Source organism: Mauremys reevesii, linkage group 11 (assembly GCF_016161935.1).
Source record: "Mauremys reevesii isolate NIE-2019 linkage group 11, ASM1616193v1, whole genome shotgun sequence".
NCBI lineage: Eukaryota > Metazoa > Chordata > Testudines > Geoemydidae > Mauremys > Mauremys reevesii.
The window spans coordinates 57,113,400-57,140,466 of record NC_052633.1 but is presented as its reverse complement, the minus strand read 5'-3'; the positions used below and the strand labels follow the sequence as shown (position 1 = coordinate 57,140,466).

At 39.2% G+C, this 27,067-nt stretch overlaps 1 protein-coding gene across 1 annotated transcript in view; it reads right to left on the bottom strand.

The window, feature by feature from the left end:
- LRP1B (LDL receptor related protein 1B) overlaps positions 1-27,067 on the bottom strand; it is a 1,239,928-nt gene that overhangs the window by 68,761 nt on the left and 1,144,100 nt on the right. The window contains exons 78-82 of the mRNA XM_039494476.1: positions 14,273-14,496; positions 13,839-13,945; positions 7,163-7,279; positions 3,612-3,785; positions 1,268-1,393 (exon numbers count right to left, since the gene is read on the bottom strand). Coding sequence (XP_039350410.1) covers positions 1,268-1,393; positions 3,612-3,785; positions 7,163-7,279; positions 13,839-13,945; positions 14,273-14,496 — 748 coding nt within the window. The remainder of the gene's footprint in view (positions 1-1,267; positions 1,394-3,611; positions 3,786-7,162; positions 7,280-13,838; positions 13,946-14,272; positions 14,497-27,067) is intronic.

Sequence of the window (27,067 nt, the reverse complement as noted above, 5' to 3'; positions counted from 1 at the left end):
CCTTGACAAATTGGAGACTTGATTGGAAATCCACAAGAGGAAATTCAATAAAGATAAGTGCAAAGTACTTCATTTTGTAAAGGAAAAATCAAATGCACAGCTACAAAATGGGGAATAACTGTCTAGGTGGTAGCACTGCTGAAAAGGATCTGGGGATTATAGTGCACCACAAATTGAATATGAGTTATCAGTGTGATGCAATTGTAAAAAGGCTGATAGTCTCAGGTATACTAGCAGAAATGTTGTATGTAAGAGAGGGGAAGTAATTATCCCACTGTACTCAGCATTGGTGAGGTCTCAGGTCACACATCCAATTCTGGGCATCATGCTTTAGAGTCCAGAGAAGAACAACAAAAAGAAGAAAGGTTTAGAAAACCTGGCCTATGAGGAAAAGTTTTTAAAAAACTGGGCATGTTTAGTCTTCAGAAAAGAACACTGAGGGGGGAGCTAGATAACAGTCTTCTAATATGTTAAGTTGTGTTACAAAGAGGACAATGATCAATTGTTCTTCATGTCCACTGGAGATATAGCAGGAAGTATTTGGCTTAATCTGCCACATGGGAGATTTAGGTTAGCTATTAGGAAGAAACTTTCTAACTATAAGGCTAGTCAAGATCTGGAACAGGCTTCCAAGAGAGGTTGTGGAATCCCCATCACTGGAGGTTTTAAAGAACTGGTTAGATAAACACTTGCCAGGGATGCTCTAGATTTACTTGGTCCTGCCTCAGAGCAGAGGGCTGGACTTGTTGACATAACACGGTCCCATCCAGCCCTACATATCTATGATTCTCTAATAGTGTTTTCAGTTTTGTTTGTTATGTCTTTCTTTATATATGCTATTGCTTTTTTACCACTGCTGGATTCTGAGCAGAGGTGTTCTTTGAGCTAGCCACACGAATGGTCTTTTAGGCCTTTTTTGTGAGTGATTAACAGTTAACTGAGAATCCAGCAATGCTTTTGAGTAGTTCAAATTATCCTTTATAATGTATATTACCTTTCATTTGTCAACAATGAATATAATCTCCCATTTTACTGTTCCCTCATCTAGGCTTGGTAAATCTTTTGTTTGAGCAACGTAAATAGTTTTGTGTCATCTCCAAATTTTGCTACTCCACTATTCACTTTCTGTTCCAGTTCATTAGTAAATATATTGTACAACATCACAGTGTTTTGGAACACTTGTCTATTAGCCTTTTGCCAGGCCATAAACACTAATCATTATTCTTATTTCTTGTGTTCAATCTGTTAACCAATGTCTAATACCCACCTGAAAGACTCAGATCACTGCATGTTCCATTGATCAGAGATTTCCCTTCTGGACATGCACAAGCTGCACCAGAAGGGTTGAGTAAACAGAGAAACTCGCATGTCAAGTCCAAGCAAGGATTAGGTGCTGTTTAAGGGTGGGGAAAAACAAACAAACAAAACATGTTAAAATTTTGCAGTTACATAGTTTTCAGGAACAGAACTAATAAAGAACCATGTATGCAAAATTCTACTCTAATTTACACTCTGTGAAATCCCCATTGAAATTTAGCTGCTGTAGGAAGCAATGTTGGAAATTCAGTACATTATCCCACTGAATTAATATTGTACCAATATCCCAGCATGTTTTTATATGACATGTGCTTAGGAGTGCTGGCTTTAGAATGAAACGCAAAACTGGTGCCCTCACTGCTTCTGATCATTAACAATCTTTATGGAACCTTTTGCCAGGGTGAGTCTTAGGACCCTGGGAGGCCAGTGCAATATTTTTTTGTGGTTTTCCCCTACATAAACCTAACCAATTCATTGTAAACAAAAAGGGTGGCTCTAGGCAGTTCTAAGCAAGTTTGTATGTGAGATCCCCTTTTATTTTTCCTCCCAATACCACCATATATCTTTACCTACCCAATTCCTCTGTTCCCCCAATCCTTCATGACTCCAGTCTCTTTTAGTCCACCCCCTGGCTACTGCTGTTGCTCGGGCAGGGTGGGAGGGGCAGAGGATGGAGGAGAGGGGAGAACAGATGCTGATTTAGAATATTTGGGATACTACCGCAGGCTAACTCCAGACTGCTCCTGGTGTGCTCCGTTATGAGAGCGGACACCATATGCAAGTTGTCTACATGGAAGTAAGTCCTTATTGAACCTCTTTGCCTTGTAGCTTAAGGCTCTACCGGCAGCTCAAGGGAGGAGTAATTCAGTTGCAGGAAGCTGTTTAGGAAGGTTTTCTTGGTGGTTCTAGCACCAGCAGGGCAGGTGAGTAATCCTCCTTCACTCCCTGAAGTACTAAAGTGCCAAGAGTTGCAGATCTCAATATCCAGCTCTGTTTTTGTAGTAGGAGGATGTTCATATAAGTATTCTGGTGAAAATCCAATTTCTCTTGAAGTTTCAGTTGACTACCATATTATTCATTTAGTATCCTATATTGAGCTACAGTGTTTCTATTTTGGGCACTGTTAAAAAGATGCCAGGTTTTTATGTCAGCGATGGGTACAGAACCGTATATAGTATGTACATGAATATCCTTTAGAATGAAAAGTGTTCAAAATGTAAACAGGTACTAGCAGGAAAGATTGAATGTTTAAATGAGTTTTGGTGATGGACAGGGTTGAGCTGATAGAAACAGCTGAAAAACAAAAACGGTAGAAATGGACCCTTGTCACAAAATTTGCACCTGAAATCAGACCAAAACCCAAGTTTCCCATAGCTTGAGTTGCAGGTTGATTTTAATTCCGCTATTGGAAATTAGAAATAGACTAAAGTTACAGAGTTGGGCTCTGGAGTTGATGTTCCCTGAAATTTACTGACTTAGGGGCTTGGATTTGCTGTTATGGTTTAAGCTCATCACCTCTACCAATTTGGGAAATTATTTTCAGCCTACCTAAAATTTTCTTGTGCAATTTCATTTTGATACAGTATTCTTTTTGCTTTCTGAAAAGTAGCAATGTTAAATTGTACAATCATAGAAATGTAGGGCTGAAAGAGTCCTCAGAGGTGACCTAATCCATCCACCTATGCTGTGGCATGATTAAGTATATGTAGACCACCCTAACAGATGTTTGCCTAACCTGTCCTTAAAAACCTCCAATGGCAGGGACTCCACAACCTCCCTAGGTAACCTTTTTCAGTGCTTAATGCAAATTGTTGTTTTCCTCTGAAGCGGTAACTAAAGTGATTTCCAGAATGATCTGTTTTGCAAAGTTTTCAGGGAAGAAAGGCGCATATAAATGTAAAATATTTTTGGCATGTTACAGTGGGAATTCATTATTTTGGTAATAAAGAAGTTAAAATAACTTTAATTACATTGTATAATTTTTTAAATTACATTTTCATCACCAGAATCATCAGTATTATGAAAAAGCCAATTGATTGTGACTGGAAATATTTTTTTGGCCAGTGGTCTGTTGATTTTTTATGCTGAATCTTTAGATAAGCTGAGTGCAGTGGTTTTATGAATTGAATAATATTCAATTTTTGTTGTTACTTGAAAATATCTCAATTACTCTTTACAAACGGGAATATGAACAAATCTGTTCTTTTGTATGTTCGGCCTCAGTACTATACATTTACAAAATTTTAATTAACTTATTTTCTAAATATCTATTTTAAACTATTAAGTTTACTCACAATCTATTTGTTTGTAGCGATGGAAAATCAAGGCACTTTTTGTTTTATCAACATCCAAATTCAGATATTCTACAGAACCCGAGCCAAATTTTTGTACTCTAAATGCACCAGTTTTAGGTCCTGCTCCATAGATGTAATCTTCAAAAATGTCAATTCTATGTGGATGCAGCAACCCTTAAAGAAAGAAAGGAGGAAAAAAATCATATTAAAATATTGATATTCTTCATTTTAGTATTAACAAGTTAAATCATTCTAGTTGAAATCTAAAAGGTACTGTTACTAAGGCTATGTCTAAACTACAGAGCTTATGCTGGCACAGCTTATGCTGACAGATGTACCAGTGTTAGCTATGCTGACAAAAGCATTCTTCTGTCTGCATAGCTGCATCAACACTGGGGGTTTTGTTGGTATAGCTCTGTCACTGGGGGTGGATGGTGGGTGGTATTTTCATTCCCCTGACCCAAATAGCTATGCTGGTATAAGTTCTAAGTGAAGGCCGAGCCTAACATACAAACAGTCCTGACAACATCAACAAGAACCACCTAACTTTTAAATAGGAAGAAACTTGCTAAGTCATATTATATGGAAACTATATTTTGTAGTTTGGTAAAAAAGGTTCCCCCCCCCCAAATGTGAGTTAGACCAGTCTAGTCATGAAAATTCTCAGAAGACCTACAGTTTTGGATAATGCAATCATACATATTTGAAATACTCTAATGGTATCTTACAGAAATAGGTGAAATTAAAAATGTGTATGCTTGACAATGTGTGCAAGGGTAAAATTTATCTGATAAAGAATTTCTCCAGTAGTCTTTGCTATTGTTTTAACATTTTCTTGTCAGATATATTCCTTTTTATTTATTTATACTATCTTTAATTTAATCTGTAGCTGCAGTAAATTGATACAACTTGAGGATGCCAAAACCTCCAAGTTTAACTACAGTTTAATACATTTCAAGGCTAGAAAGCACCATTAGATAATGTAGCCTGACCTCCTACATAATACAGGCCATAGAATTTCACCCCGTTGTCTCTGTAATGTGCCCAGTAATGTGCGTTTGAATAAAGAATATTTTCTAGAAAGGCATCCTGTCCTGTTTTGAAGGCCTCAAGAAATAGAGAAAATGTCAGCAACTGGGATGGAGATGGTCATGCCTAGTGGTCGGAGCTGGAATTAGGAGTTTAGGTGCTTGAGCGAGAGTGGAGCAGGACGAACAGCCTTCCAAGGGCAGTAGTGGGAGCAAAAGACATATCTGGCTTTAAGACTAAGCTTGATAAGTTTATGGAGGGGATGGTATGATGGGATAGCCTAATTTTGGCAATTAATTGATCTTTGATTATTAACAGGTAAATATTCCCAATGGTCTGTGATAGGATGTTAGATGGGGTGGGATCTGAGTTACTATAGATAATTCTTTCCTGGGCGCTGACTGGTGAGTCTTGCCCACATGCTCAGGGTTTAGCTGATCGCCATATTTGGGGTCGGGAAGGAATTTTCCTCCAGGGAAGACTGGCAGAGGCCCTGGAGGTTTTTCGCCTTCCTCTGCAGAGTGAGGCATGGGTCACTTGCTGGAGGATTCTCTGCACTTTGAGGTCTTTAAACCATGATTTGAGGAGTTCAATAACTCAGACATAGGTTAGGGGTTTGTTACAGGAGTGGGTGGGTGAGATTCTGTGGCCTGCATTGTGCAGGAGGTCAGACTAGATGATCAAAATGGTCCCTTCTGACCTTAAGTCTGTGAGTCTATGAGGGCAGTGGTGAGAGCAGGCCAGGACTAGGAACAGGCTTAGGGCAAGGCTGGAGCAGACTAAGGCCTGGGAAGTCTGTTACTATTGTCAAGCAGGAGAGTGTTCCAAGTCCTGGAATTACGTTAAGCAGATTTAGCTGCTGTTCCTCCTATGGGATTTATATACCTGGTTTGGGAGTCACATGACCAATTCCTGGCTTGTAGATTGGCTGGAGCCTAGCACAGGAGTGACTCATCACCATACAGAATCCACCATTTCCCCTGGTAGTTGGTTCCAATGGTTAAACATAGTCATTGTTAAAAATTTGTGACTTAGTTTTAATGTGAATTTGTTTGGCTTCCAGCCATTGGTTTCTACTATGCCTTTCTCCACTGAAGAGCCTTTTAGTTAGTGCTTAATTTGTAATGAAAGAGGTGCCAGGGATCAAGCAATTTTTTAACAATCATAACAGATGCAATAAGCAGCAGAGGTGCCAGACCTAGGAGCTGCCAAGGCTAGAAGTGCCGGGGTTTAGCCTTGGCAAGCCCTGGCACAAATTAAGCATTGTCTTTAGTAGTTGGCATTTTGTCCTCATGAAATTATACTCTCTAATCAAGTCACAGACTGAGCTTCTTAAGTCTCTCAGCATAAGGCCTTTTTTTTCCAGCTCCAGAATACCTTTTTAGGTATCTTTCTGCACCCTGTTTAATTTTTCAAAATTCTTCTTCAAATGTGGACACTAGAACTGGATATAGCCATCCAGTACTGGTCTCACCAAAGCTGTATACAGAAGAAAAATCATGTCCCTATTCGAACTCACTACTCCCCTGTTGATGCAGCCACAAATTAGCCCTTTGTGTCACAACATTACATTGGGAGCTCACATTGAGTTGTCTTTCCACTATGACCCTTAAATTATTTTCAGAATCACTGCCTTCCAGGACACAGACCGCATGCTGGAGGTATGGTCAGCATTCTTTGCTCCTAGACCTTGACCTTACAGTTGATTGTATTAAAACATATATTGTTTGAATGGATCCATCATACAGAAGCATCTGGCTCACTTGGTATGACTTCCATATCATTATTTACCACTCTGCCAATCTTTGTGTCATCTGCAAACTTCATTTACTTCCATATCATTGATATAAATGTTAAATAGTATGGGACTTGGAACTGATGATCTTTGTGGAAACACACTGATTCAAACTCACTAGAAACACACTGATTCCATGATGATTCACCACTGACAACTACTTTTTGAGCTCTGTCAATCAGTTCTTAATCCATTGAACATGTGTTTTATTGATGTTGTGTAATGATAGGGTTTTTTTTAATCAGAATGTAAAGATATATTACATATATGCAGTTACCTTTATTAGCCTATTTTCTGTTGCTTAACATTAATTATATTCCCATGCTTTATTTTTTTATTGTCTGATTTCCACATCAGCTTTTCCATTATTTCGCTAAATGGCCTACAATTACTCTACATTGCATTCTATTGAATAGAAATCCTAACAGCTGAAAAGTCTAACTTGACTTATTCAGCATACTGTGAATTACACATGTAGGCTGCAGTAGTCTGGATGCAGACCCACACCTATAGCCATATGGCATGCCCATAAACTCAAACAAGGTATCCCTGCACTTAGTCAATGCTGGAATTGGAGCTTTACAAATTCACTGCACTACAATAATCTCTAATGGCAACAGAACTAATATTCACTGTATTGCTAGATGGAAATACCACCAATATTGAGATAATTTCTTTTGAATTAACAGTTCTTTCAAAGTATGTGTTATAGAAAAACGCTGCATACCTTGTTTACTGCTCACAGATACTACTGAATCAGAGCCATCGAAAAGAACACTGCCAATAACAGATAATTCAAAATCAGCCCAGAACAAACGCTGACTGAACTGATCAACCACAAGACCTGCCAAAAAAAGAGAGAGCTTACATTTACAATCAAGTATAAAAATATAATAGTATAAATATACCATAGCTTTATGTAGATTATAGACATCCCCGTCCCTCATTTTCTAGAAGGCATTGCAATTCTACATGGATGAGTGCAACGTAGGAATCTGAAGGGAATAGACAAGTAAGGTTTCTGCTCAATCCTTACATTCAGGCTGAGTGAACCAGTTCCTTTTAATTTCTTTAATTTCCTTCCCACTGGTTATTTCCTTTTCAACACCCAACCCCAGTCAGGTGGAAATATACCACATCCCTTTTATTTCCTATACACATAGGCCCTGATTCTGTGCCTGCATGGAGCCCAACTGACTTCAGTAGAGCTCCATGCAGGTGTGAGTGTTGTGCACAGTGAATTGTAGGATCAGCGTGTTCATGTTCAGGGTGATTTTGCAAATCTATGTATCCTGCCATACAGAAGTATTTTCTTTTGACATCAGATTTGCATAATGCCAGTACTTTACATATTATAAGAATTAAAACAGAAATGTTATGTTTGTTTGTTTTAGTTTATATAGACTAAGTATTTAAACAATGATATTCAGATATCCAGAATAAAACACAGATACATTATGCCTAACCAGCCTCTAGGCAATGACTTTATAGTTAAATCAAGCAGACTATGCTCTACTAAGGACCTCTTAAATGATTATATTTACTATTCTGTGTTCTGTTAAAAGCTTCCGTCTGCCTACAAGTGATCTAATGCTCTGCTGTTAAGATTACAGTTTTATAAGAATGGAAGAAACTGTTTTTCCCCCTATTGATGTAAGAAATGTAAGTCAAAGTTATACATAGCAACAAAAACATTCTTAGAGTAGTAAATTAATCAACTATTGATAGGAAGAGGAAGTTGGATAAAGTTTTATTCTGTATAATCATGAAATAGGTATGTATTTAAAAAAAAAAAACAAGCCTGACGGTTTGGCATACAAAATTCCATTGAAATGAACTCAAAAATAAAATCAGAGCCCACATTGGCTTTGTGAACATACAGCTGAACAGAATAATTTCTTGTAATAGATAATACAAAAAAGCTTTATGATAAATGATATTTAGAGTCTGGAATTGTAGAAATAGTCATCAGTCTCTAGCTTGGATTTATTCTAAAAGCTTTCAATAAAATAATAATTTTTTAAATTAAAATTTTAACAAAGGAATAATATATACTCAATTTGTCTTTCAGAAGTAAATTTCTGAAGTTAGCATAAAGTGAAAGGAGTCACTATTTTGTATACGTTATATTTAAAGATATGGCGACACCATGTGAGCGTCAATATCCAGTCTCATGCTCACTCTTATCTGGAATCGGAAAGTCATATTTGGGAACAAATTTAGGAGCAGTAGGACATGCATTTTCAATAAAGCCTCACATTTTCTCTGATCAGGAACAGAAAAGTCTCACTTGAGAAGAAAGATAGAATCCATAGGAAAAGAAAGGCCTATTTTTAGCATGCTGAGAAAACAGAAACAGTAAAAAACTAAATATGTTGAAAATATATAAAAATATATATTTTTTAAAAATTGCACAACCCTAGAGAATTTTATTTTTCATCAGTAAGCTATGGAAGAATGGACTAATGTTTTGCAACAAAAAGCAAGAAGCTTCACGTGTTAATTTTCACTTTCCTGAGCCCTTTATGGATTCTGAAGTCTGGTTAAATGCTTATCTGAAATTTTTCTAAACCTAATATAGCTAGAAGTAAATATTATGAAAAGAGGATCTTTTGCAGTCCTGTTTGTGGTCAGGCCAGAAATAAAACAGCATCTGCATTGTTCAGATCAGTAGACGATATAAAGATGATTTATAATAGATTAACAGTAACTTGTTTCAGTCTAAACATCGAGAAATGAGGGAGAAGAGGGGCTTGAACAGACTAAGGAAGGTATAGAAGTGTATTTTGTTATTTAATTATGTTCATTTCATTCTGTATTTTGGTATTTTCTATTTTGAGCTTTCTGTATGTAGCCTTAACACTGCATAACTCAGATGATCTTAATTGTTACTTTTCTTGTTAAGCTTACAGTTCTTCTGTTAAATACCTGGAGAACAATACACTAAGTTGTCATTTCCTTTTAACATCTCTCTTTTTTGTACATTTATTAAAATAAATGGATTTTAAAGTTTAGCACAGTATTCACGAAACTAACTACAGATAGACTGAGGTGGGGGTCAGATAATATCTTTTACTGGGCCAGCGTCTGTTGGTGAAAGAAGCAAGCTTTCGAGCTACACAGAGCTCTTCTTTGGGTCTGGGAAAGGTACCGAGAGTTTCTTAATTAAACACAAGGTGGAACAGATTGTCTCTGCAAACAGTGTGAACTATAATAGACTGTAAGGCTACATATACATTTTTTTAGACCTGATTTATAGATAGATTTGTTGTGTGCTTGCTTGCTTGAAGATCATTTTGCGGCTTTTTTTAAGGACTGAGTGCCGAGCCACGTGGCCTGCTAGGCTAGGCTGAGAGCTTACTAATGAGGCTCCAGCCTGCTATCCTTTGATCCCTAACCCCATTATGATCCCTTGATAAATGGGAGGGCTAACTCAGGGAGAACAGGAGCAACAAACAGGGGAGTTTTATGAGGGAGTTTAGCAAGGGCAAGAGGCAGATACAGCTAACAAACAGACGTTAAACTTAGGTCAATAACCCCCTTCTCCCCCCGCCTACCCCTCCAAAACACCTGCAAGAATAAGAATAATACACACAGAAGTCCAGTAGCAGAGTGGGGGCTATCCAATTTATTGCACTGAATGCAGCAAGTACAATTATCTACCTTGTATGTAGGTGATATTTGTGTGTATGTGGTGCAAGCAGCTCATCAGACACAGTATGGGTTCAAGGCCAGAGTAGCTGAACTGGAGGAGCTAAGGGACACAGATAGGTACTTAGAGGAGACTTTCAGGGACACAACAGAGTGATCCCACCCCAACTCTGATGTATCAGTGTGTTGAGGAGGGTAAAAGTCACAGGGAAGGAAACATAAAGCTGGAGTGGAGGGAAGCAATCTCATAGATTCCTTCCTTCTAGATGATGTCAGGGTGGATGTGGCCCACTCCCAATAACTGATTAGGAGGTGTCAATACCAAGAGAGGGAAAATTGCTTTTGTAGTGAGCCAACCATTCCCAGTCCCTATTTAAGCCCAAATTAATGGTGTTAAGTCTGCAAATGAATTGTAGCTCTGCAGTTTCTCTTTGAAGTCTCAGAGTGAAGTTTTTTTGTTGAAGGATGGCTACTTTTAAATCTGTTATTGACTGTCCAGGGAGATTGAAGTGTTCTCCTACTGGCTTTTGTATGTTACTATTCCTGATGTCTGATTGGTGTCTTTTACGTAGAGACTGTCTGGTTTGGCCAATGTACATGGCAGAGGGGCATTGCTGGCACATGATGGCGTATATCACATTAACAGAACACCACTGGCCATCACATACAGGCCTCAGCCAAAACCTCTCCAGCATATCATCAACTATCTACAACCTACCCTGGAAAATGATCCCTCACTCTCACAGGCCAGTCCTCACTTACAGACAGCCCCCCAACCTGAGGCAAATACTCACCGGCAACTACACACCACACCACAGAAACACAAACCTAGGAACCAAACCCTGTTGCCTAGTCTGTCCCTGTATCTACTCTAGCGACACCATCAGAGGACCCAACAACATCAGCCACACCTTCAGGGGCTCATTCTTCTGCACATCTACTAATGTGATATATGCTATCATGTGCCAGCAATTCCCCTCTGCCATGTACATTGGCCAAACCGGACTACAGGATATGAGGGAAGGTCCTCTCATGCATCAGTAACTGGTTAAAAGATATGAAATAAATTGTAGGAATAAATGGTCAGTTTTTACAATGGAGAGAGGTAAATAGTGGGATCCCCCAAGGATCTGTACTGGGACCTGTGCTGTTCAACATATTCATAAATGGTTGCAAAAGTGGGGGAACAGTGAGGTGGCAAAATTTTCAGACAATTTTGCAGTATACAAGTACTCAAAATAGTTAAGTCCAAAGGTGACTGGGAAGAGTTACAAAGGGATCTCAGAAAACTAGATGAGTGGGCAAGAAAAGTGCAGATGAAATTCAGTGTTGATAAAGGAAAAGTAATTGACTTCTGTGATGAGATAACTGGCTCTGTCAATGAGGAGAAAGCAGTGGATGTGTTATTCTTTGATTTTAACAAAGCTTTTGATATGGACTCCCACAATATTCTTGCCGGCAAGTTAAAGAAGTATGGGCTGGATGAATGGACTATAAGGTGGACAGAAAGCTGGATAGATCATCGGGCTCAACGGGTAGTGATAAATGGCTCCATGTCTAGTTGGCAGCTGGTTTCAAGCGGACTGCCCCAAGGGTTGGTCCTCGGGCTGGTTTTGTTCAATATCTTCATTAATGATCTGGAGGATGGCGTGGACTGCACCCTCGGCAAGTTTGCAGATGCCACTAAACTGGGAGGAGTGGTAGAAATGCTGGAGGGTAGGAATAGGATACAGAGGGACCTAGACAAATTAGAGGATTGGGCCAAAAGAAATCTGATGAGGTTCAACAAGGACAAGTGCAGAGTCCTGCACTTAGGATGGAAGAATCCCATGCATTGCTACAGACTAGGAACCTAATGGCTAGGCAACAGTTCTGCAGAAAAGGACCTAGGGGTTACAGTGGATGAGATGCTGGATATGAGTCAACAGTGTGCCCTTGTTGCCAAAAAGGCTAACGGCATTTTGGGCTGTATAAGTAGGGGCACTGCCAGCAGATCAAGGGACGTGATCTTTCCCCTCTATTCTACATTGGTGAGGCCTCATCTGGAGTACCGTGTCCAGTTTTGGGCCCCACACTACAAGAAGGATGTGGAAAAATTGGAAAGAGTCCAGCGGATGGCAACAAAAATGATTAGGGGGCTGGAGCTCATGACTTATGAGGAGAGGCTGAGGGAACTGGGATTGCTTAGTCTGCAGAAGAGAAGAATGAGGGGGGATTTGATAGCTGCTTTCAACTACTTGAAAGGGGGTTCCAAAGAGGATGGATCTAGACTGTTCTCAATGGTAGCACATGACAGAACAAAGAGTAATGGTCTCAAGTTGCAGTGGGGGGGAGGTTTAGGTTGGATATTAGGAAAAACTTTTTCACTAGTAGGGTGGTGAAGCACTGGAATGAGTTACCTAGGGAGGTGGTAGAATCTCCTTCCTTAGAGGTTTTTAAGGTCAGGCTTGACAGAGCCCTGGCTGGGATGATTTAGTTGGGGATTGGTCCTGCTTTGAGCAGGGGGTGGACTAGATGACCTCCTGAGGTCTGTGATTCTATGAATGCACACTGGAAAACATAATCCCAACTATCCAAACAAAATTATGGGGTCTAAATTAGCTGTTACCACTCAAGAAAGAAATCTTGCAGTCATTGTGGATAGTTCTCTGAAAACATCAGTTTAATGTGCAGCAGCAGTCGAAAAGCTAACATAATGTTAGGAACCATTAAGAAATGGATAGATAATAAGACAGAAAAATATCATAATGGCACTATATAAATCCATGGCATGCCCACACCTTGAATACTGTGTATAGTTCTGGTAGCTTCATCTCAAAAAAGATATATTAGATTTGTAAAAAGTACATCTAAGAGCGACAAAAATGATTAGGGATATGGAACAGCTTCCATATGAGGAAAGATTAAAAACACTAGCACTGTTCACCTTGGAAACAAGATGACTAAAGGGGTATATGATAGAGGTCTATAAAATCATTGATGGTACGGAGAAAGTGAATATATGAAGAGTTATTTACCCCTTCACATAAAGGAATAGCTAGGGGGTCACTCAAGGTAATTAATAGGCAGCAGGTTTAAAACAAAAGGAAGTATGTCTTCACACAACACACAGTCAACTTGTCCTGTAGTGAAGGGAATGTTGTGAAGGCCAAAAGTATAACTCGGTACAAAAAATTATATAAGTTCATGTGGATGGGTTCATTAATGGCTATTAGCCAAGATGGTCAGGGATGAAACCCTATTCTCTGGATGTCCCTAAATCTCCAAATGGCAAAAGCTAGGACTGAATAGCAGGGGGTAGATGACTCAAAATTGCCCTTTTCTGTTCATTCCCCTCTCTATATATAGTTATTTGATATTGTCTTATAAAGTTACTGTGTTAAGCTTCAGAGGGGTAGCCATGTTAGTCTGGATCTGTAAAAGCAGCAAAGAGTCCTGTGGCACTTTATAGACTAACAGACATATTGGAGCATGAGCTTTCGTGGGTCAATACCCACTTCGTCGGATTTCACCCACGAAAGCTCATGCTCCAGTACGGCTGTTAGTCTATAAAGTGCCTCAGGACTTTTTGCTTGTGTTAAGCTTATTTAGATTCAATATACATCATTTAAAATATTATGAATTTAATATTTAACTGTATATTTATTACCAGAATATAAAATTATAGAATTTTTTAGGACTGCAAAATTGGAATTGAGCCAAGAAATCCACACAAGGCTACCTTTTAATGGGGAATTTGAAATGCCATGTACCTGTAGGTCTTTGTAAATTCTTCTGTACCAATATCCTTCTTAGAGTACCGTCCATAGCTGCTTCTTCTATGTGAGAGTGGTCCCCAATGACTGTCCAATACATCATCCTAAAAATATCAAACATAAAATTGTTGCCACAAATTTGCATATGTTAATACCTTAAACTTACATAGCACCTTTCTTCGAATGATCTTGAGATATTTAACAGACATTATATTATTGTAAGTCTCACAAAACACTTGAGAGATGAGGAATATTAACCTCATTTTGCAGATGGGTAAACTGAAGCAGAGAGGCTAAATAACTTAACCAAATTTACACATTTGTAGACATTATTATGCAGTAAGTCATGTTTGCTTTGCTCAAACTTCTATGTATGTTTGTTATTTATAAAATAGAATGGCATTTTATTGTGTTGTACAGAAACAACATACCCCTTTTTAGGATTTACAGCAATTGCATATGGTTCTCCTGCTGTATTTGTAAGCAACCTTGTACAGTTTGGTCCATTCAACTGTCCTACATTGATGGAGTATCTTAAACTTGTCCAGTGAGTTGTATAATAACTGAACCAATGCATTCTAGAATGATCAGTCCAGTAAATATTTCCAGCAATCCAGTCAACAGCAATATCCCTGGGTCTTTTGAATTCAGGACACTAGAAGGAGCAAATTTTAAAGTCATAATTATGAAATTTACCTTTTACAGTAGACATATAGTCACATATTTTTTCCGTTCATTAACAGATCCATTATTTTATAACATAAATCTTATAAAACTTGTTTAATTACTTAAATACAAATAAATTCATACCTTTGAAATACAAAGGAGGAAAGCAACAAAATGATCAAAGTTTTAGAAGGATTTAGAAAACCTGACCTATGGAAAAAAACTGGGCCTGCTTCATCTTCAGAAAAGGGGTAGGGAGGGACCTGATAACAGTCTTCAAGCATGTTAAGGGCTGTTATAAAGAGGACAATAGAACTATGATTAATTGTTCTCCATGTCCACTGAAGGTAGGACAAGAAGCAATGGACTTAATCTGCAGCAAGGGAAAAGCTTTCTAACTATAAGGATAGTTAGGATGTGACTTTCAAGATAGGTTGTGGAATCCCTGTCTCTACAAGTTTTTAAGAACAGGTTGGACAAACATCCATCAGGGACGGTCTAGGTTAGTTGGTCCTGCTTCAGTGTGGAGGGCTGGACTTGATGACTTCTCAAGGTCCCTTCCAGACCTACATTTCTATGATTCTGCACATTTATGTGATATGTGTTTGGCTGGTTATAATACTGAGCTACACAATCACTTACAATTGTATGGGTACAAGTGCACAAACTGTGGGTTGAATACTCGAAAATATTTAGTAGCATAGAAAGGTTTCTCCAGTGGGTAATGTCCATCAGCAGGTTGGTTTCACAGTACGGTGTCACATGGAAGAGCAATTTCAACACATTTTTTTGAACTTCTGATTGAGGCTATTACCATTGTACTTGTTAAGGAAAGAGCACTAGCATGTGCTAAGGTGTGGAATATCAAAATCAATATTATTATTCAAAGGATGGAGCTACTGGTATTGAAATAAACAAAATGATACTGGTTGTAATTCTAAAGGGCTGGAGGAAGATGGTTTGATATTAGCCAACTATGATAGGGGTCGTACCCTATCCTGGGAGACCCTCTCCTGAATAGAGATGTCCGATGGGGGCCAGGAGAGAGAAAGACAAAGCAGCCACAGGGAGTGGAGCAGACTCCAGTGGTAAGACCTGATAAGAGGGCAGGATCCAGACTACAGGGAGAGCACTGTGGAAGGTGTTCAGAGGAAGAACAACAAATGGAACTTAAGAGGCATGTAAAGGCCAAGTCTGAAGAGGAATTCAGTTTATGTTTATACTTTTGGTTTGCGATTTAATGAGGGATTTCAGGGGAAAACCTTGTAAGTCTGAGAAGAGGGTGAACCTGGAGAGGTTGTGTGGAGAAGGCCTGATAGAAGGCTATGGCAGGAAAGAGCCCAGGGAGGTAGCTGGGGCAGGTCAGAATAGACAAAACTTGCCTGCTTACTACAAAGCCCTGGGCTGTAATCCAAAAATAAAGTGGGAGGCGTAGTTCCCTGACCACCCACTGATGAGGTGGCGTGAGGCCCAAGAAGGGAATAAGGATAGTGGAGAGCCCTGAGAGAAGGGTTTGAAGAACACAGAGCCCAGAATTAGGGCCAAAGACTTTTTTGTAATGATATCTGAACTTTTATTTGTTGGACTTTGTTACCCCGAAAAGGGTGGGTCTAAATTGTGACCTGGTCAGAGAGCTGAATTATGGAAAGAGAGGCCACTGAGCAGCCAGAGCAACCAATGGCAGGTGTACTAGAGAGAAGAGAGTTTTGTTATGCTACAATGAGCCACAAGGGGACACGCCTGCAGTAAATCCATCACAGAAGTATAGCCCTGGAGTCTGAAGCAAAGCTTGTAGGGGAGAGCTGCTGCTGAAAAAAAAAAATCTTGAATGGAATCCTAAAACATGGCTGTCCAGGACTCTGCCAAGGATAAGTACAATCTTATTATGTAATGAATGGCATAAATTCTGTTCATTCTGGTTGGTTCTGCAGAGTCTTGGAATATAGCAGAAAGGATATTTTTTAGCACGGCTTCTCTTCTTTAGCTGATTGACAAGTTGCTTACTGACATCAGCCATTGAAACTGTACATCTATACACATTATACTAGATGATATTTATGAGAGGATTTGTCTAAAGCTAGTTTTGTGGCTATTGGAGGACCCAGACATCATGGAATATAACTCCACTGAATCACACTTTTAAATGTTACACAGAAATAAACAGCATAGTTTCAAAACTATTGGGTTAGAATTAAGACTCTTAAATAACTGAATACATTTTTATAACTCCGAGTTGTAATGTATCTATTACAATTTCATGGCCACAATTATGGCTCTGACACTATAAGGTGCTCCCAGGTGGAGCAGATTGCAGGATCAGAACTTAAAGAAAAAATAAAATGAAGTTTGGGAAATACAGTTATGAAAAATGTAATTCTCATATTTATCAGAACTCCTATAGAAAGTTGTACATTTTGCAAGCCAGGAATGTATCACTGTTTTCTCTAATAGAAAGAGGCAAATAATCTGAGATTTAGGGCTTCACACATATTCAATTTGTGTTTGTCTTTTTCTATAAAATAGTATTAAACTATTTTAGAAGGAAATGTCTATATTTTTCCAAACATGGTGACAAAATACTACAAAGGGGAGGAAAATCTTAGAATAACTTCTTTGCCTCAGGTGTCCTATAATAGCAGAAAGACATGTACAGGATTTTTTTTTAAATAAAATTAAGGTCAGTTCAATTTCTAGACAATATAATAAGGACTGCATGGGGAATTAAGGTAGTTCATTGTATGTAAATCCTTAGTCCTGCAAAAATGCCATGGGATCCTTTATGTTCTAAAAACTGACAGGATCGTAACTTTCTATTTAAATGAAGATTAAAGAAGCAAACTCAGTCACAGCACACACTAAACAGTGTTGCTTTGAAAACAGTGTCAGAGTAAGATTGGAAAAGTCTAAACAAATATATCATATGGCACTCCTGTATTAGAAAAGGGGGCTACTGACATTATATACTTAAAAAAATACAGAAAAGAAATGAATTCATTTAAAAATTGTTAGCATTTGCAGGCTAGTTCTACTTGTTAGTGTTTTGCTATTATTATTAATTAACCAACAGTAGCACTGAGGCCTTCATTCCAAGCAAAAAATCATTTTTGAGACAAATCATTCCAAGCAAAAAATAAAATATGGATATTTGCCAAAACTTTTAATTAAATTATATTTTGCAGGCACAATGTCTTTTAATATTAATTTATACTCTGTAATCTGATCTGCGCTGAGAAATCCCTTTGCCGAGGGAGAGCTCCACTGACTTCACTGGACACCATACAGACTTAATGATCTGCTTGCATGCAGAAAAGGACCTAGGGGTTACGGTGGACGAAAAGCTGAATATGAGTCAACAGTGTGCCCTTGTTGCCAAGAAGGCTAACGGCATTTTGGGTTGTATAAGTAGGGGCATTTCCAGCAGATCGAGGGATGTGATCATTCCCCTCTACTCAGCACTGGTGAGGCCTCATTTGGAGTACTGTGTCCAGTTTTGGGCCCCACACTACAAGAAGGATGTGGATAAATTGGAGAGAGTCCAGCGGAGGGCAACAAAAATGATTAGGGGGCTGGAGCACATGACTTATGAGGAGAGGCTGAGGGAACTGGGATTGTTTAGTCTGCAGAAGAGAAGAATGAGGGGGGATTTGATAGCTGCTTTCAACTACCTGAAAGGGGGTTCCAAAGAGGATGGATCTAGACTGTTCTCAGTGGTAGAAGATGACAGAACAAGGAGTAATGGTCTCAAGTTGCAGAGGGGGAGGTTTAGGTTGGACATTAGGAAAAACTTTTTCACTAGTAGGGTGGTGAAGAACTGGAATGGGTTACCTAGGGAGGTAGTGGAATCTCCTTCCTTAGAGGTTTTTAAGGTCAGGCTTGACAAAGCCCTGGCTGGGATGATTTAGTTGGGTTTGGTCCTGCTTTGAGCAGGGGGTTGGACTAGATGACCTCCTGAGGTCCCTTCCAACCCTGAGATTCTATGATTCTATGATCGTATTGGGGCCTAGTATTCTTTTGAATAATACCTCAGACACCAGGGGAAAGAATACCTGTGGCTCCTTTAAGGGTTGCTTCCCTTCTTCTGAGCACTCAGCCAGGGCCAGCTTTAGGCCGATTCCCCAGAATCGGGCCCCGCGCCTGCGTCTAAGAGGGCTCCATGCCTTAGGCGCCTTTTTAATTTGTTAATTTTTTTTACTCACCCGGCGGCAGTCCACTCCAGGTTTTCAGTGGCACAGGGTCTGCTCCAGGTCTTTGGTGGCATTTCGGCAGTGGCGTGCCCTTCAGTGCTGCGGAAGACCCAGAGCAGACCCCCCGCTGCTGAAGTGCCGCTGAAGCCCTGGACCGCTGCCGAGTATTCAAATCGGGCCCCGCAGTTCATAAAGCCGGCCCTGCACTCAGCCTTCTTGTGGGCTTTAGGGGGCTGATTGATTGAATGACAGGATAAAGCATAAGCCCAATGGTTCCTGTGTACCCACCATTGAGGGCTTTAACCCCTTCCCTCTATCCAGGCCAGGGTCGGCTCCAGGCACCAGCGAAGGAAGCAGGTGCCTGGGGTGGCCAATAGAAAGGGGCAGCACTCCGTCCGTTATTGGGGTGGCACATCCAGGTCTTCGGCAGCAATTCGGCAGAGGGTCCTTCACTCCCCCCCTTTTTTTTTTCCACTGCTTGGGGCAGCAAAAAAGCTGGCGCCAGTCCTGATCCAGGCTGCCATTCTGTGCTGAGAAGAAAAGCTGTCCCCGTCCCTCTTTTGACTAGAGCAGGGCTGGGCTTGGGGGCCTCATGCTAGTTACCTTTTGGAGTTTGAGAAAAAAGTTTCTCCCTTACTACAAGATTGGCCTGAGCTGTGTGGATTTTTCCCCACTTTCTTCTCAGCAGCCCAGGGCCTTGGTGATTAGGTAAGGCTGTACAATTCATTTTGTTGGAAACTGGCAAGTGGCCAGAGCAGCTATTTGTTCAGGATCCAGTATCCTGAAAAACTGGAATCGCATTAGGAGGAGATATCTTCTAAAGAAGGTGGAGAATGGGGTTGGGGCTCCTAATTTCTGGTACAGTGAGCAGACAATCCCCCTACTTCTGCCATTAACCATATGATAGGAGTATGATAGGGTTCTGTAACAATGCTGACAGCATCCCTCTAACAGGACAGAATAAGGATAAATAAATAGGAACATAAAGGATACACAATTGTTAGTAATATTTCTTAAGTAATCTCTGCAACTAAATATACTTTCACTTATTTGAGAGTTTGGGGTTGCAAGCAAATTCTCATCCTGTAATAGTGTTGTTTCTAACTAATTAGGATGTCTATTATCTCTGAAGAATGATTCAGTTGGTTAGACTTGAGATCAACAACTTTATGCTGTGGAGACTAATTCTACACAGAAGAACAGTCTCAACCCCGGTCTGACAGCTTCTGTACTACTGAGGAGGATGAACATCTCATAGAAGGAAAACATCAAACTGGAGCAGAGGGAAATGATCCCGTAGTGGGTACCCTCCTTCCAGATGATGCCAGGGTATCTCTTGCACTGAGGATACCTCTTCAGGGAGGGAACTCCAGTTATTAGGAAGAGACAGATAATAGTAATGGGGGATTTGGTCATTAGAAACAGGTAGCTGGGTTTTGCGATGATTGAGAGAACCACTTGGTGACTTTCCTGCTGGGTGTGAAGATTGTGGATCTCTTGAGACATCTAGACAGACTTACATGTAGTGATAGAGAGGAGCCAGTGACTGTGGTACATGTAGGATAGGAGAGAGGTCCTGGAAGCCAAATTTAGGCTGCTAGGTAAGAGATTGAAGTCCAGGACCTCTATGGTTGCACTCTCTGAAATGCTTCAAGTTCCATGTGCAGGGCCAGTTAGACAGACACAACTACAGAGTCTCAATCCATGGATGACACATCGGTGTAGAAAGGAGGGGTTTAGATTTATTAGGAACTGGGGAACCTTTAGGGAAATGGGGAGCCTATATAGGAAGGATAGGCTCCACGTAAACCAAAATGGAACTGGATTGCTGGCACATAAAATTAAAAAGAACGTAGAGCAGTTTTTAAATGAAGGAGTAAAGGAAATCCAACAGGTGTGGAGGAGACATCCCTTAGGGGACGATCTATTAATGGAGATTCTCTATATCCTAGTAAGGAGGAGAGGATGGAAAGTGATAAAAAATGGGTAAGATATGATGAGAAACAGTCAAATGTAAAAGAGTCCCATTCAATTACATCACATAATGTCAAACAGCTAAAAAGTGACAATTTTTAAGTGCTTGTATAAAAATGCCAGAAATATAAATACTAAGATGGGTGAACTAGAATACCTCATATTAAATGAGGATATTGATATAACAGGCATCACAGAAACTTGGTAGAATGAGGATAATCAATGGGACACAGTAATACCATGGTACAAAATATATTGGAAGGATAGAATAGGATGTACTAGCGTGGGGAGTGGCACTATATGTAAAAGAAAGCCTAGAGTCAAATGAAGTAAAAATCTTAAATGAACCAAACTACCATGAATCTCTATGGATAGTAATTACATGCTTGAATAATAAGAATATAGCAGTAGGGATATATTACTGACCACCTGACCAGGATGGTTATAGTGACTGTGAAATGCTCAGGGAGATTAGAAAGGCTATAAAATTAAACTAAAAAATAATGGGGGATATTAGCTATCCAGCAGAACCACTTGGTATTAGTGACCATAACATAATAAAATTAAACATCCTTGTGGGGGCGGGGGAACACCAAAACAGCCCACTACAGTAGTATTTAATTTCAGAAAGAGGAAAATGAGGAAGTTAAACAGAAATTAAAAGGTACAGTGCCCAAAGTGAAATCCCTGCAAGCTGCATGGAAACTTTATAAAGACACCATAATAGAGGCTCAATTTAAATTTATACTCCACATTAAAAAACATAGTAAGAGGACCAAAAAAATACCACCGTGGCTAAACAACAAAGTAAAAAAGCAGTTAGAGGCAAAAAGGCATTCTTTAAAAAGTGGAAGTTAAATCCTATTGAGGAAAATAGAAGGAGCATAATCTCTGGCTAGTGAAATGTAAAAATATAAGTAGAAAAGCTAGAAAAGAATTTGAAGAACAGCTAGCCAAAGACTCAAAATGTAAGAGCAAAAAATGTTGTATGTACATCACAAACAGGAAGCCTGCTAACAACCAGTAGGGTCACTGGACAATTGAGATGCTAAAGGATCACTCTAGGAAAATATGGCCATTGCAGAGAAACTAAATTAATTCTTTGTATCAATCTTCATGGCTGAGGATTCCCAAACCTGAGCCATTCTTTTTAGGTAACAAATCTGAGGAACTGTCCCAGATTCATGTGTCAGAGGAGATTTGGAACAAATTGATAAATTAAACCATAATAAGTCACCAGAACCAGATGGTATTCACCAAAGAGTTCTGAAAGAACTCAAATGTAAAATTGCAAAACTATTAACTGTGGTATGTAACTTATCATTTAAATCAGTTTCTGTACCAGATAACTAGAGGAGAGCTAATGTGAAGCCAATTTTTTAAAAAGGCTCCAGAGGCAATCCTGACAATTACAGGCTGGTTGTCATAAACAGTTAGTTAAGGGTTAAGGTTTTTTTTCTACCTGTAAAGGGTTAACAAGCAGAACCTGTGAACACCTGACCAGAGGACCAATCAGGGACAAGATATTTTTCAAATCTGTGGAGAGGTTTTTTTTTTCTTCTGTTTTTTTTTTTTAGAGTTAAGGGAGGGAGTGGAGTTAAGTCACCAGACATCTTCACAGGTTTCTGCAATAAATTCTTCTATTCAAGCTAGTGAGTATTTAGTAGGAACTAGTATTCTTTATACTTTTTTTTCTATTTTGCAGTTCTGTGTTTTTTATAGAATTTCTTTTAATTCTGTACTGTTATTACTTTTACTGAGAAAAGGGGGAGAATCTCTCTCTCCAAAAATAATTTTATTTTTGGCTATGGTTCTATTTCTTGGTAGAGACAGAGACTTTTTTCTTTTTTTTTTTATTTAATAAATCTTTTCTGACTTGGTTGATCGTTTCCTTTTCTCAGGGAAAGGGGAGGGGGGAGGAGGAGGGGAGGGGGCATCCTCTGTAGTTGATCTCTCCTGGAAAAGGGGAGGGAGGGGGGGGGGGAATGGGGGGGAATGGCTAGGTTCTCCTAGGTGTAAGGTGTAAGAACTCCAGGGAGTTGGGGATTGAGGGAGGATTTTGGATTGACTGTGTCCCCGTCCCAATACACGGGTGGGGTTGGTGGATGGCAGAAATTATATTTTATTTAGGTTTAGGTTAGTTTGCATTCCCCATTTGTCAGCTCAGAAGGTAAAGAGGTGAGACCCTAAACCTAACCTAACCTACTAGTATTAATAGGCAAATTGGTGAAAACTATAGTAAAAGATTTGTCAGATACATACATAATAATACATATTTGGGAGGGAAGAGTGTTGTTTTTTTAAAATTTGAATTTTCTAAAGTTTCTCTAAAGACTACTAGAATTATACTTAACAGCATGTGGCATGTATGAATGGATGATATAATATAATATAAGGATTTGACTTTGACAAGTAAGCTCACCTCTTCTCTCAGGCTCAAGCCTTCTAAAGTAAGATAAGGAAGGGAAGGTAAGATGTTATCACTGGTTAGGGATAGAGACTGGTCAAAGATAGGAATCAATCAGTTCAGAATCAGGAATGGAGAGGAGTGGATCAGTGCATGGAATGGTGGTGCTACTGACCAGTAGTACTCAACATATTCATAATAAAATATTCAAAAATGTAAAGGAAAAGGGAAAAAAAAAAAATGAAAAAAAAAATAGAAAAAAAAGAAAGAAAGTTAAAAGAGAAGAGAGAAGAAGAGAAGAAAAGAAAAAGAAAAAAAAAAAACAAAAATGAAATTGAGTGTTGAATGATGCCAAGTAATGCACATTGGAATGCACAATCCCAACTATATATATATATAAATAAATATAACACTACAAGTGAGCAATTAGCACTCACTCCATGTGCAGTGGCAGTCAAAAAAGCTAACAAAATATTTGGACTCATTAGGAAAGTGATAGATAATAAGACAAACTATCATATTGTCTCTGTATAAATCCATGGTAGGCCCACATCTTGAATACTGCATGGTCACCCCATCTCAAAAAAGACATATTGGAATTGGAAAAATTTCAGAAAAGGGCAAGAAAAATTATTAGCTTCCATATGTGGAGAGATTAATAAGACTTGTTATTTGCTCCTTCCGATAACACAAGAACTAGGGGTCACCAAATGAAATTAATAGGCAGCAGGTTCAAAACAAATAAAAGGAAGTATTTCTTCACACAATGCACTGTCAACCTGTGGAATTCTTTGACAGAGGATGTTGTGAAGACAAGACTATAACAGGGTTAAAAATGAACTAGATAAGTTCATGGAAAATAGGTCTATCAATGGCTATTAGCCAGGATGGGCAGAGATGTAAAACCGTGCTCTGAAGTGTTCCTAACCTCTGTTTTCCAGAAGCAGGGAATAGGCAGCAGGTGATGGATCCCTTGATGATTACCTGTTCTGCTCATTCCCTCTGAAGCATCTAGTATTAGCTACTGTCAGAAGACAGGGTACTAGGCTGGATGGATCACTGGTCTGACTCAGTACGGCTGTTCGTATGTTCTTATGTACTGAAGATTTTCAAAAATTCACAGTAACAACATAGGGTTTAGAAACTATCACAGTACGATTACTGATTATAGAGCAATATTTTATTCCCAAAACTGAGAGAATGCCATATTAGATATAGATCAGGCAAGAATAATCCTGAAATGTTGGAGCCTTCAGTTATCATGCAACATACAACCCTTCAGCTCCTTTAACACAGTTTATTAAGCAGCCATCAGATGATACTGGCTACTGACTTGGATCCAAAGGGGCGACAGATGACACTAGTTGGATCAACTGGACCCTTTCTGCCCTTTGGATCTGAAGCCTTTTGGGATTCTAACACTGACTTGCCCATAAGCAAGGAAGAAGGGCCTGGTGCTAATTTACAGTCACCTTGAACCAAGCTAAGGGCTCCTTCTGTCAGGAATTGCCAGAGTTTGGGGTCTCATTCTTGCCCAGCCATCTGGGTTAAAGCTGCACAAAGACAGAATCTCCTCAGCAGGTAAGAATCATCAGTGTATAGAAGGTACAAAGTATGCTAGTACCACTAAGGATAAGACAAACTATGTAGATAAAAGAAAAAAGCAGAGGAATTCTAGAGAGCTCTGACTAGGTTGTCCGATAGCTGGAAGGAACTGAGTGGTAGCTCTTTATATTCATTTGGGCCTGGCATCTGATACAATGAAGGTTCACACACGTATAGCCCCAACTGTTGCTCTTGTGAAGACGTGGCATGTACATTCAAAAGTACAGTAACTCCTCACTTAAAGTCATCCTGGTTAACACTGTTTTGTTATTAGGCTGCCGATCTATTAGAGAACAAACTCGTTTATAGTCGCGCAACGTTCCGTGATAAGGTTGTTTGGCTCATCCCGCTCCACCCAACCACCCAGCGCTCCTGCCAGGCAGCAGGGTCAGGGAGTGGGAACTTGACCCATTCCACACCTGGCGTTCCAGCTGGGGAGCAGGCTTGGGGTGCGGTGGCTTATCCCACTCCGCCCGCTCGGCATTCCAGCCGGGGAGCAGGCAAGCCCCCGACCCTGCTCCTTGGCAGGAGTGCTGGCAAGCCCCCACACCCAGACCCCACTATGCCCTGCTTCAACCAAGCTTCACAATCATCATTGGTAAATACAGTATTAAATAGTTTGTTTAAAATTATTTAAAACTTATACTGTATATGTATATAATGTCTTTTGTCTAGTGAAAAAAAATTCCCTGGAACCTAACCCCCCCATTTACATTAATTCTTATGGGGAAATTGGATTCGCTCAACGTTTTTTTGTTTAAAGTAGCATTTTCCAGGAACATAACTACAACGTTAAGAGAGTTGTTACTGTATGGATCTGTGCAGACAATACTTTAAGAATTGTTTATCTTTAGCAGTCAATGTTTGCATAGTTAACACTATGGAAAAACAATAAGAGTAACTGTCTAAAAGAAACGGTGGATTGAATGGAAAGATTGGCAAAAAAAAAAGGAGGATACGCTGGAAAATGAATTTGTGAAACTACATCTTTTACATTTGATATATCTTAAATATTTGCAACACTAGTTAAATAGCAATTTGCCTACAGTATTGATTTTTAATGTGCATTAACACAGCATTCACAATTCATTCAATCTTGCTTGTAAAAGGCAGAATTACTAAATTATTAAAAATGATTTTATGTTCCATAAATAATAAACCCATAAATAATAATCTAACTCTACAAAGATACATTTAGAAAAATAGTCTAGCAACTGCTTTGTATAGGGCAAGTCACTGCTGTATTACAGGCTAATATACAGAAAGCTTTACAGAAACTGCATTTCTGTTCTTATTAGACTACAGTTCTTCTAATTGCCAGTTTTCTTTCTATGCTCTTTCACCAAAAACAGTATCTGAATTTGAGTCACAACAACTCTCTCTCTGTCTTGAAAAAATTGTCCCAATTAATTGATGTATCCAGTTTCAAAGGATGCCAGTTATTAGCTTTATCACTTATTACCAGTTTAATTATATAGTTTTCACGGGATCAAAATGCATGCATCTTTTGCTTCTGTCAGAGTTGATATCTACTCTGAATTATTTTAGTGCATCCATTTGAATCAAACTTTAACTTGTTTATAGACTTATAGAAATCTGCAGATATCCGTGGAAAGCTAATCCCTCAGTGTAATTTCATCTGAGGGATTTTTGTATTAATGTAATTACTTACAAACACAGGTGAGGCTTGTTCAAGTTTACTACCCTGATTTACAGATCAAAGATACTGCTCAATCTAGACTAAAAGATACGATTTAACCTTTGGCAGTTTATCACTTCAAAAACCTGAGTTACAATTAAGGAATTGTCAGACTTCCAAATGTCCAAATACCAAATTTAAGCACCAGCATTAAAGTAATATTGATTGTTTAGAAAACTAATTAACCTGCTGATCAATTATGTGTTAGAGCAGGGGGAGATGAGTGCTTTGCAAACGTAACAGAGGTCTATCAGAGATGGACAGTCTCTTTGGGAATTTATTGACTGATTTGCAAAAAACAAACAAACAAAAAAAACCCAACAACCCACTGACTGACGAGCGCAGTTTGGGAAGATACAGTACATCTTGACTAGTGGCTTCCAGTATACCACATAAGGCAAGCATAGGGAAGGATCAGGGAAATGCTGCAGCAAACAGAAAATATCAGCAAAGTTGAGGTGATTCTATTTAGTTTTGAGCACAGATACAGATAGTGTGATAGAATGCCAAGGAAAGTAAGGATGTGACTGAATAGGGAGCATAGTATGGAATCAGCAGAGAGTGAATCTAGAGTATTTTGGATCATTGCTTACAACTTTGGATTGGCTGAAAGACAGAAGTATTCTTCAATGAATAAAAAGTATGTGGAATTATAAGAATATATAATCGCCCCAAGCAGAGTAGCCAAAGG